Source organism: Penaeus vannamei, chromosome 18 (genome assembly GCF_042767895.1).
Source record: "Penaeus vannamei isolate JL-2024 chromosome 18, ASM4276789v1, whole genome shotgun sequence".
NCBI lineage: Eukaryota > Metazoa > Arthropoda > Malacostraca > Decapoda > Penaeidae > Penaeus > Penaeus vannamei.
Genome location: NC_091566.1, coordinates 21,227,365 through 21,239,864, shown reverse-complemented (window position 1 = coordinate 21,239,864; position 12,500 = coordinate 21,227,365). Strand labels below are relative to the sequence as shown.

Genomic DNA, 12,500 nt, shown 5'->3' with positions numbered 1-12,500 from the left:
ATTGAAAATGCGAATTTCGATAAAGTATTTCTCTTTTATTCATCCAGTCATGGCACAGAATATTCGAATAGATTATATTAAGAAAATATTAAGCTTAGGAGAAGCTAATATGCATCAACTGTCTTCTTCGAGAACATGAGCAAAAGAAATTGACTAAAATGTGTAATCTATGTTAAAAGTCATTTGCAACATAAAACGGGGATTTTACGTTATTGAACATGATGCTTGCTTGACCTTGCTAACACCCAGTTTCAGAGGAGTGTGTGTGTGAGGGGGGAGGACTATATGTATAACAAAGTGTCACTAATCTTTATTCGCGGCAGTTCATCAACTAAGAGGTATGGATGGAATACTAGCTTCCTTAGAGAGAATTTTGAGCATTTCAGAAACAGGCTTTCATGAGTTTAGTAAGGAGAAAACGTAGGCCTACACACGTGCATGTACATGGAAAAACACTGGGTACTATCTGCCCATAGAATTTCATTCGATATTTTCTTATAAAACTCAGCACCTCCGTACTCAAGCCGTTGCCTAAATTATCCACATACTTCTGTACATCATGTACTGCTCTGCTTTAGGGGCGCAACATGTGACACAAAGGTAAGGAACTTTCCACTTCCATATCACTACGATTTTTTTTTTTTTTAAGTAAATGAATGTGATAACAGGCCACTCCAAATAAAGAAATATGATTGATTTCTCCCTGGTTTATTCAATCCGGTGTGATATAGGGAATGGTTGAACGAGACTCCTCCTTTCCCATTCAAAAACGTCTCTGGACATATCCTCCAAATTAACGAGATGGCTCTACGTTGCGTTTTACCAGATACACATACACAAGCATAACCCGTATATTTCCAAGATTATTATTGATTAACTATGATCATTATTATCATTTTACGAAACAAACGTTGATATGTAGTGTTCCTTTCGCCACTTCCATTGTATCCAAGTTAAACTTTCTATCACACCGGCAGTTTCATGTTTACATTGACCCTTATTTGTCTGTCCTATCCAACGTTGTTATCTTTAATTCTTCTTTCTTTTTAACGTGTGATCGATTTTTGACTATAAATTCAATGAGAACAAAATCAAAATCCGGGTGTCTTACTAATCAACTTGATTTTTTTCTGTAGATAGGTTAGATTTCCCTTGCAGTGTAGGGTTAATTGGGTTAATTCCGTAACATTGTACTTTTTATTACAAAATCGTATATATATATATATATATATATATATATATATATATATATATATATATATATATATATATATATATATATACATACTGGATATTCATATTGTGTACATGATAAACTATGAAGACTTTTTTTTATAGTTTATCACTTGAGCTTAACTTCCAAGTGACACCAACTTCATTTTAACACAGTTGCTATAAATACTGATCAGTGTTAATAAGTCAATAGGGAGTCAGATTTACATTTTGATAGATGTGGCGAATTTAACCTTTTTGACTACTGGCATTGTAGCGTACTATACACGTAACTTGTATTGACAAACAATGCAAATCAATCTTGGTGGTCCTTCTAACAGCAAAATCATTGTTAAAGTTTTTGTTTCTCTTCATGAGATATATATATATATATATATATATATATATATATATATATATATATATATATATATATATATATATACTTTGAACGAAAGCCTCAACAAGCTAAGTTTCACCACTTTTCAGCATATATGCAACATTCTGTTACAACTAGAGTAATCCAAATTAATCTCTTCCGCAGATCTAATATCCGAAAATACCTTCTAAACATCGCAATAAAAAATATATATTTCCTAACAATAAGTTTACTTTTGATTCTCAAAGGTTGTCGTAAGGGAAACGCAGATTTCCGTGTAATGATACGCTGCTGGGGCTCGTATATTTTTAAGAAAATGATTGAAAAGGTTACTGATGTGGTTTCAGTGTTCTTGGATGCAGGATTTCTTTTAAGCATGGAGATGTGAAAGCACCACAACGGTCCTCAATACGATTTTCTGATACATTATTCAAATCATAATTTCCTCCAAACTTTTAGTTCGATCGACTGTGTCTCATACTTCTCCTAAATCAAAATTACATTAACATACATATTTACAATTGACTGCGAGTACGGCAATAAGCAACCAATTGGTGTTCTGCGCATGCGTGATGAAACAGACAAGATGGCGGCGTTCGACACGAGGTGATGAACCCCTCTCAGTTTGGTTAGATTCATACTTATTACTTGGAAATAACGTTCAAATGCGCATATGTATGTTTGCTCTACGCCTAATCACGAAAAATCGAATACGGCTACCGTACGCCTAACACCGGACAACTTAAAATCTGTTGGGATTACCTAACGAAGTCAGTAATTGAATGGAAAAATATCATTCATAAGGGCGATTTCTAATAAACACTATACCAATAAACTAACATAGGTCAACAGAATACAGTTCCATAATATGCTATTTTTAAGCTTGTTTTAACACCACCCCCTACCCCCGCGAACCCCCTACTGTCTTCCTCACCCCCTACCATAGTGAAGTAAGTAGTATGGTGTGTCACATGCAGCTTCTCTTGTTGCATCACCGCGCTTCCTCCTTGTGAAGCATGTCCTCAAGTCCTGTCTCGTCGTCGTGTGTTCTCTTATTCATGAACAATATGCATTCAGATTCTGCTGCAGTGCTTCAAGTTCCTCTCAGATCCTGGTTCGTGTAATAAGTGTTTAAAATCATGTTTTACATAACGCATTTTAATTATCATTTTTATGCACATACATACACCGCACATCCATTCACACACAGACACAGACACACAGACACAGACACATGCACACATATATGTGTATAATCTCTCTCTCTCTCTGTGTATATATATATATATATATATATATATATATATATATATATATATATATATATATATATATATATATATATATATAAACATATATAACTAGGTACACGGTGTGTATATATATGTACATAATATATACATGTATATATATATGTATATATATATATATATATATATATATATATATATATATATATATATATATATGTATATATTGTATATAGACATATATAGACACACAGACACACACACACAGACACACAGACACACACACACACACACATATGCATTCATACAAATCACTATCAATATTACTACACACACACACACACATCCCTCCCTCTCCCTCATTACTGATATACACATTTTTCTCTGTCAGTATTTTGTTATTACTTCCCAAAAGGGTTCTTTCACTTATTTTAATTCTTTGTGGTCAGAGAGAGATGGTAGAGAAGAGAAAGAGTAGAGAAGTGAAGTGAAGTGGAGAAAAGAGGAGGGAAGAGGAGAAACAGAAATAAAAATTTGAGAAAGAAAATTAGAGAGTATATTATTGTGCCCATCAGAAATGATTTGGAAAGAGGGGACTTGTGAATCTTGCAAGATGTGAATAAAGGTTTGAGAACCCCTTGTCTAGAAAACAAAAGTTCATGCTTATTCCAAAATAGCATCAATGGGACTTTCTTACAAGTTTTGTATGTGGTTTAGGTATGGCATGATGAATTTGATATTTAGTCTTATTCATAACATTTATTTACTTTTCATTTACTTGCATATATGCAAATTAGATTTAAACTCCTCAGTACCCTTTTATATGAGTATAGAAAGATCTCTTTAAATTTTTAGTTATTATGTATGTTAAAAACATGCAGTATTTCAATAAGAAATAAAACAAGCCATTGTCTGATCTGATCTTTATTTTTGAGTATTTCAAACTACATGTTGCATATATATCAGCTCAGCACTGACTATACTGTCTAGTCCCTACCATCTTCCTCCTACTCTAAATATAATCACGACACTTTGAAGTTACTCCCTACCACTTCATATATCTCGTACAAGACTACATCATCCAGATATATAACAAAGTACACAAACTAGAGACTCTCTAAAAATAGCACAGAATTTCCTAGTGAATAATTTCAGCTTCTAGATTTTCATCTCTTACCATGTACAAAATGATTACTATTCTTTTTTTGTTCAAAATTCACAAGATAACCATTTTCTCCAATAACAGCAATAGACAAAACATAATATTGCTTCACTTAATTCAAAATATGTTTGCATAATGGGCGGGCCCTCAGGCACACATGCTGGGCCCTACTGGTGCGTGCAGCTAGAGTGCCAGGTGCCTGTACTATTAGGTTGGGGCGAGATATCCATCCTTATTTAACTGGTGAAACAATTTTCCCATTTGCTGAAGCAAAAAATGTATAATCTTGCCCTGACCAATCATATCTACAATGCACCTATATGGTCATCATCCAGCCACCCACATCTTCAGCCAAGGCTCTACCTCACCAGGTGGGTGATTCCGTGGCACGCACATGCGAGTACATTAGTTGTAAAAACAAATGCCTATCACAGGAGGCAACTCTCCAACCTCGACAGTTTGTGCCAAATGCTCCAATGTGCAATGTTAACTTGTGCATAGCAGTGGGAGTTATTTCTCCCTATTGTTTCATGGTTAGCATAAACTTTTTTGCACTTCACCTGTTTCCTGTAAGCAAAGGAATGTTAAATACCTGGTTATGTAATACCTTCAGGGTACTGTGTCAAAACCATTATGAAAATAATATCCCTCTCATGCATTCTTACTGGCATTATCTAACTTCCTTTAAACAATTCAGACTGAGAATACTAATGTAACTACTGCTATAAAATAATTCTGTGATTTAATTATCTTTTGCAAATAAATGTTATAAAATCAAGAACTAGCAGTAATTGCATAAAATCATCAGTCTGCGACTGGAATCTGGCATTTACTAATCATACAAGAGTCTGGGACAGGATTGGCAAAATAAAATACAGTTGGAGCTAAAGGGGCAGGATTTGCTAAAGGGGAGAGGAACCTGTTTAGGCGAGGAACTTGGGTTGCGACATGGCTGCTCCAGTCCATCTTTGAACTGGGCTCTGGTAGGAATGGTTTGGATTCTGCTTCCATGTGTAGAACATAGGAACTAATCTCACACACAGAATCAGATAGCCCAATGCCACACCACTTACACCTGCTAACATCACAAAACTTATTTTAAAATCAGTAGTGTTTAAAACTTCTGCAGAATGCTCATGGTAGGCAAGGGTGACTGATGGGATAAAATATGGGTCAGGAGGTAGAAGGGTGGGTTTGGGACGGAGGCTTTGCTCCCCACCGTCAGACTAGCATTTGACACTATCACGACTTCACAGCAGCAACTTGCTGCTTGGACCTCCCTAGAACTCCTCGCACATCAACTAGAAATTGGAACACACAAGATTTCCCTATAACTTATTTAAAACTAAAACCTTTATTGATTGAAATATAACACAGAAATAATTGATAAAAAAGAAATGATTGTCTTGAAAAATGTCACAACCTCTACTACATCCTTTTGATGTAGATGGGTGTGGCCACTTTGAGAACAAAGTACAGTACTTTGGGTGACTATCTATCCTCTCTGTAATTAAATTAATATGAATTGCTCAGTGTGAGGTTAAACTAAACTAATTATTCTATCACTTGTGCGAGGGCCAAAGGAGGCCTCAACATAGGACCCACATTACCGGGGAGCGAACCCTCTACCCTGAGGCTTCATCAGGACTACATCATTAAGCATGGAAGTGTGTCTTGGGTGTATGTAAAAGTACTCAAAGAACAAAAGTTGAGTTAAAGTCTGAACATATAAATGAAAGTAAATGAGATTGGAAACTAAAAGCTGGAGCAAAAGTTGAATTGAAAAACCACAACACACACCAAGACATCACCAAGTGACAGCCAGTGCTGGGGGAGGAGACCAACCATAGCATGATCATATGAGATTCCTCAAAGGGGAGTACTCGATATCACGAATTATGATAATACTGATCATGTCAATAAACAATATGTTCAATGCTATGACTGGTTTCCAGGCACATCAACATTCAGTTATCACACTTCAAGGTCCCAAAAAAGACCTAATCATGGCACAGATATTGATCACAACAAAAGTTCAAGTCTGTTTTAAATTCAACTTTTGTATACATCAGTTATGTAACTGTGTATCCCAATAGGAAAATATATGCCAACAGCAAATAAAAATCAGAGGCAAATTAAGTGAAAAACACCGGAGATTTGCATTATGCATACCTGAACATCTATTGTGATCACCAATTCACAACCACACCAGCACTGTCCGTCAAAAGCTGCGAGGTGGCACAGGGGGTTCACATATGGCGGGGGATTTCTGATACTGTGGGAAATTAAGGATGGAGGAAGCTGCAGAGGAGGCACAAGCATATCTACAACAAAATCCCACTTTCATGGTTATTCTATGTTGCAAGAACTACTTCACTTGGTTCATTAAATCACAACAAAATGCATATCAAAGTGTGGTATCATTATACAGGTGTTTATCCTTAAATGCAGGGTTTGTAGTGCTTGGCCTCTCCAGCAGCTTCCCCTGTGTTTCCTGAGCTGCCTAACGAGTCACGGGCTACAGGGAATGTCTTTTCATTAATCTATCACCTGTGAGGTAGTAACTACAAATTGGGAAGCAAAAAGACTGCTAGTTATTACCACCTATTGCATAGGACAAATATACAGAAATTTATATTAAAAAAAAACTCTATAAAGGAGATTACAAAAAAGCTTCTGTAAAAATAAAGAGGAACTTAACATCTACCCTGATATAGTACATTAATATCATACCTTCAATTATCACTTGTATGCACCACTTAAATTTGTGGACTTAAATAGCTGTGCAATCACCAGTTTCTTCAGACAAGCAGAAGATCTTGGAAAGCTTTATGCAGTGAAGGCAATGCTGCAGAACTTTCTCACTGAAGAGAGAGCAGTCTTATCACATAATTACTGCTGAACAGAATATATAGTTGACATAATCAGGGGAGGCTAGCCAGTGCATACAAGGTCAATCCATTGGTAGTACAAGCAGCTTCTTAGCATTGGCTCAATATTTCTGTATTTATTTTTGCATAAATGACTGCATAAGCCTTCTGTTCTAAAGACCATTGTGTTTCCAACATTGATGTACCTTATTTTCCTTAATTTTCAACATTGAACACAATATACTATTATCAAGCTTTGTGAGTATATAGGCCAAGACTCTACATCTTTTTTTATCTTCTAATTCTGGAAGACTAATAATAGGCTGGAAAAGGGGTACCCTATCTTCCCATTAAGGCAACATACTTGCTCAATGTGATTAAGTAGATTGTCCTTATCCTACAACATAAATATACTGCAACTGTAGTCAAAAGACAGAAAAAATATATAAGTACAATATTTACAAGTAAAATTATGTTCTTGTATTTAGATCAGACAGACATTTATTTATTACTTAATGCATAAGTGTAGTTGAATTAATAAAAAAGAAATTACAAAAATCAAACAACAAATATAAGGCCATATAATTATATGACATAAAAAAAATATATATATACTGAGAATTTGGGGGGTGGATGGGTGGGTTTGGGGATCTTTTGGGCAGTCAAACAGCGAAATAATTTCATGAGCCTTGGCCTTTATACGACACAGAGCTCCTCCAGCAGGCGCTGCTCCACATGAGGTATTAATTCGTCACTGGGCAGGTTGAGACTCAGTAGGATGTGCCTTTGTGTGCGCCTTTGTAACCTCTCTGCAAGATGGGAAGCTTGGAGACTCTGGGCATCGGAAGAGCCAAGGAGAGTGGTAACAGCTGAAGGACCCAGGCGGGACCCTAGAGCTGCCACCATGCCCTCCAAGTTGCCCTGCTCAGTGCCTACCCAGACATACACGCTGCCTGATAGGTTTAAAAGGTGGTAATATATAGTACTGTCTCCCTGTTGGCTACAGAACTCCTGTAAGCCAAGGCCTGGTGCAATCTCATCCATGCCTTCCATGATTTCTTAAGTAATTATTACTATATTTTCTCTCACAAAAGTAAGTAAAATGTTTCACTTCACTCCTTTCCTGCAAAAGAAAACACACTTTCTTAAGCTATAATGGCCTTATCCTTTCCTTGCTCAGTTCTCCTCCTGACTTGCTGGAAAAATTGCTCAAATCTTTACAAGCATCACTTCATCACAGCCAGGCAACTTCACAACAAAAAATGCAGTCCCACACTAGTTACTTGTTTGTGAGTCTGTCCTTTTTAATATTAAAAATCATTTGCATGCATAATACTTCATGTGGCTTTATTTTATCATTTATTAATATTATTATTATTATTTTTCTTTCAAAGGCAATTGTACTTGTATTTTTTTTTTGTAATTTTTTTTAGTATACAGAACAACACAGACGTTCTACAGAAGCTAATTCACTCTAAGTTTTGCACATTACAAACTACACTCATATAGGCAAAGAATAGGTCTCTTTATTTCTTCTGTGTTTGCTTGTGTTTTACAAAGTGCAGCTTGAATGGTATTTGGGAAGTAATGACTGGAGATAGGAACTTTTTGCTACTTTGGGTTTGTTGTGTCTCAGATTTCACAATCAGCTTCCTTTGTCATCTCTGCAAAAAAAGAAAATATCATCAGTTAAGAAATAACAGTGGCGAGAGAATAAAAGGTGAAGGAAAATGAATTATGAAAATGTGTTCTGTAATAGTACATTATTTCACCTACGGAATACATTACATTACACATTCTAATAAAGCATGTTTATAGGAAAGGTACCTTACAGAGCTTCTTGCAATCAAGTGATAATAATCTGTGCATTAATAGCAATAACAAAAATGCAACACTGCGTATCCCCCATGCACCATGCCTTTCTATGTCTATATTGCTATGCTTGATAAGCCTTTAATTAATGTTCTGTTGCTAGTCCTCACCCTTAATTAGCTAGTGATGCACGTATATCGATTTACTTTGTTGAAAATGCGATGTTTCAGCAGATTATATTCAGTTTTTCCAGTGTTATGTTTTCACACTCGCGTTGCAGCCAACAGCTGACAGCTTGGGGTAGGCATCTTTCTTGGTTTGCAAGTCAAAAACAAGCTGTACATTTTGTACGTTGTGGTAATATGTGAATTGTAATAAAATGTAAAATAAATTTATAGCTTCTGTGTTTTATTCTTTATCTGATCAGTGATTTATTCCATATCACCTGATTTTCAACTTTCAAAAGATGGTATGCCTCCTTACCGCTAAACGCAAAAAATACATCTGCTAATAAATGCAATTCCGTGGACACGACCGAGATCTAGCCATCTACAGGTGACTTATACATGTATAAATGAATCAGCACACACGCATACACACGCACACAAAGAAATACAAACACACACTACTCACGCTCTCTCTCTCTCTCTCTCTCTCTCTCTCTCTCTCTCTCTGTCTCTCTCTCTCTCTCTCTCTCTCTCTCTCTCTCTCTCTCTCACACACACACACACACACACACACACACACACACACACACACACACACACACACACACACACACACACACACACACACACACCCATGCTCACACACACACACACACATGCTCACACACACACACACACATGCTCTCTCACACACACACAGATCACACATGCTCACACACACACACACCCATGCTCACACACACACACACACACCCATGCTCACACACACACACACACACACACACCCATGCTCACACACACACACACACACACACACACACACACACACACCCATGCTCACACACACACACACCCATGCTCACACACACACACACACACACACAGACCCATGCTCACACACACAAACACACACACACACATGCTCACTAACACACACACACATGCTGCTCACACACTCACACTCACACTCACACGCACACACACACGCTCATACGCATGCACACACACAAACACACACACACACACACACACACACACACACACACACACACACACACACACACACACACACACACTCTCTCTCTCTCTCTCTCTCTCTCTCTCTCTCTCTCTCTCTCTCTCTCTCTCTCTCTCTCTCTCTCTCTCTCTCTCTCCCTCTCTCTCTCTCTCTCATTGACGCATGAATGAACTATCTATGGCATTGCAATGCCTATGATGCAAAACCTGTTTTTGATTACAAACATAGCAACACAGATAATGAAGTTGGTACATGGATGATGTACAATTTTTCCTCATAAATCATACTAATATGATATTTCTTGTTGTGGCTTATGTTATGGAATTCATTAGTTAATTATGCTGGATGTGCCAGTATGTGACTGAACTTAAATTTGTGAAAGTTGATAGTTTGTAAGTGCAACCATGCATGTGCAGCCATCTATGATGAATTTGATGTTAATAAATGGTCTCTCCTTACCCTCCTATCATGAATATTATGTATTAAATATTAACATTGGTAACATTTCAAAATATGTATCATACTCACCTTGAAGCATAATATTGTAATAGACATAAAAACATTTTTATTGTAAGTGACAAGTAATATCTAACCCTTGATGTCATTTTACACAAAAATAACTTATCTACATCCATCCACATGTTGCTGGTGAATGACATTACTCAAGTTGATAAGCTTGTCAAAATATAATTTAGGTAAATATTAAGGGCATCAACAGGTCTCTTTTTCCCCCTTCACTACTTTATCCTAGATTTTTTTCATGCAGCTCATTGAAGTGAACCTTCCATCTGAAACTTTTAAAATTTAGTATGTGGTGCCACAAATATCATTATAATTACCTTTGTGAAATCTACTACACAGCCATGTTTTTTATGTATCTAGTAGTTTTCTGAAAAAGAAAAGAAATTAATGAATATTGGCAGATCTACAAATAAATATGAGCATGCAGTTATGTAAAAAAGAAATTCACACAAAATATGAGCAGAAACATGCAAAAAAAACTTCAAGGGACAGGTCAGGAGTCTACAGTCAATATTTAAATTTTGGTAGCTAAGGCAATCATGCTGCCGGCAACTGCCACTAAACACCATCACCATGCAAAATTTTCCAGTGAGAACCCATGCTGTCCTCCCTGATTTTAATCAGGATAAAGTGTTACCTTCATCACTACTAAAGGCACCCTTGCCCTCACTTGGCCTTGCTGAAGAGAGGTCCAATGCAGCTGCAGTCAGGCTGTTGGAGCTGCCTAGGAGAGATGAGGGGGGTGCCTTGAGGGTCGAGGGGGTCTTTGTCAGGGGGGAGCTGCCAGTGGAGGATGAGGTGGAAGTAGGCACAGCTGACAGCTGACCAGAGTTCAGTAGAGAAAGTAAATTGACATTCATTCCCATGGATGCCAATGGGCTTGACGATAGATGGCTCTGGTGATCTGATATTCCACCATGTGTTCCACTGGAGGATACAGGAACACTGTTACCGTTAGGTTGTGAAGACCCCATATTTTGGTAGATGTTCTTCAGTGTCTCTATATAATAATTTCTAGCTGCTTCTGAATAAACAGTCTTCATGAGGTCAGGGTTAGTCAGCATTGTCTGCATGAGGGTTTGGTTCATGGCAGCTATCATCAAAGGGTTGAGAGGACTTAGGGGATTTAACATGTTCATTAAGCTGGCATTGGGATTCTGTTGCTGATGCTTTTGGTGTTGCTCCAACTGCTTTTGCTGCTGCTCCAACTGCTCTCGCTGCTGTTTTTGTATCTTTTCCAGCTCCTTCTCTCGCAAAACTTGCAGTTCTTTCTCTCTTTGCTGTTGAAGCTCTCGTTCGCGCTCTTTCTCAGCTAACTTTCTTTCCTCATATTCCTTCATGTCTTTGATATATCTCTGACGGTCTTGTTCTGATAGCTCTACAAACTTTTTCTTTTCCTCATCACCCATGTTCCTCCACAATTCCCCTGCTCGCTTGCCAAAATCAGCAAATTGTGGAAACTCCTTCCCTTCCTCCATCAATTTTCGTTTGAAATAAGCACAGAAGTGCATAAATGGAGTGCAGGCCTTCTTGGGCATGTCAGGTTGCCTGCGCCTCTTCTTTTTACGTCTGCGTGTAGGTCCTGGGAGTGTAACTGCCTGAGGAGCCATTCTGCCAGCAGATGGACCTTGTAGCAGAGCTTCATAGGACCTCATCATGCTGCCATTTTGTCTAGCCTGTGCAGCAGCTGCAAGGCTCCCAAGACCTCCCAGTCCCCCAAGGCCCCCCCCAAGACCCCCACCACTGCCACTTGCCAACAGCTTGAGCAGGTCCGTCTGTGATGGGGCACCACTCGTCCCATTCTCCCCACTGTAACAGCCAGAATAACAACTAACAACCACTGCACACTTCAGTCTCACAATTTCTATACTCACCAGCTCTATTAGTATCCATACTAGATCTTGAAAACAAAATTTCTGTGCCCTTTCATAAGTCTGGAAGTAATATTTATACTATTGAATCCCCTGCAAGACTCTAAACGAGGGATAATTCTGAGCTTCATCCACTCCGTACTCACCAATACATGTAGTGTTGTTCAGTGCAGAGTAGAGTGAATTATATACAAATAGTGCAAAGTACCAAAGATTGTGGAAACATGGAAAATGTCA

At 37.7% G+C, this 12,500-nt stretch overlaps 1 protein-coding gene across 7 annotated transcripts in view; it reads right to left on the bottom strand.

Moving 5' to 3' along the window:
- Positions 1-3,749: 3,749 nt before the first annotated feature.
- The window catches only part of LOC113824365 (putative uncharacterized protein DDB_G0271982), a 50,964-nt gene continuing 42,213 nt past the window's right edge, over positions 3,750-12,500 (bottom strand). For 5 of the 7 annotated variants that reach the window (XM_070132983.1, XM_070132981.1, XM_070132982.1 and 2 more), the window contains exons 3-4: positions 11,030-12,201; positions 3,750-8,537 (exon numbers count right to left, since the gene is read on the bottom strand). In XM_070132983.1, the coding sequence (XP_069989084.1) occupies positions 8,506-8,537; positions 11,030-12,201 (1,204 nt within the window). In that variant the 3' untranslated portion in view covers positions 3,750-8,505. Of the gene's footprint in view, positions 8,538-10,709; positions 10,760-11,029; positions 12,202-12,500 lie in introns of all 7 variants that reach the window. The other 2 variants (XM_070132987.1, XM_070132988.1) reach the window with 2 other exon arrangements.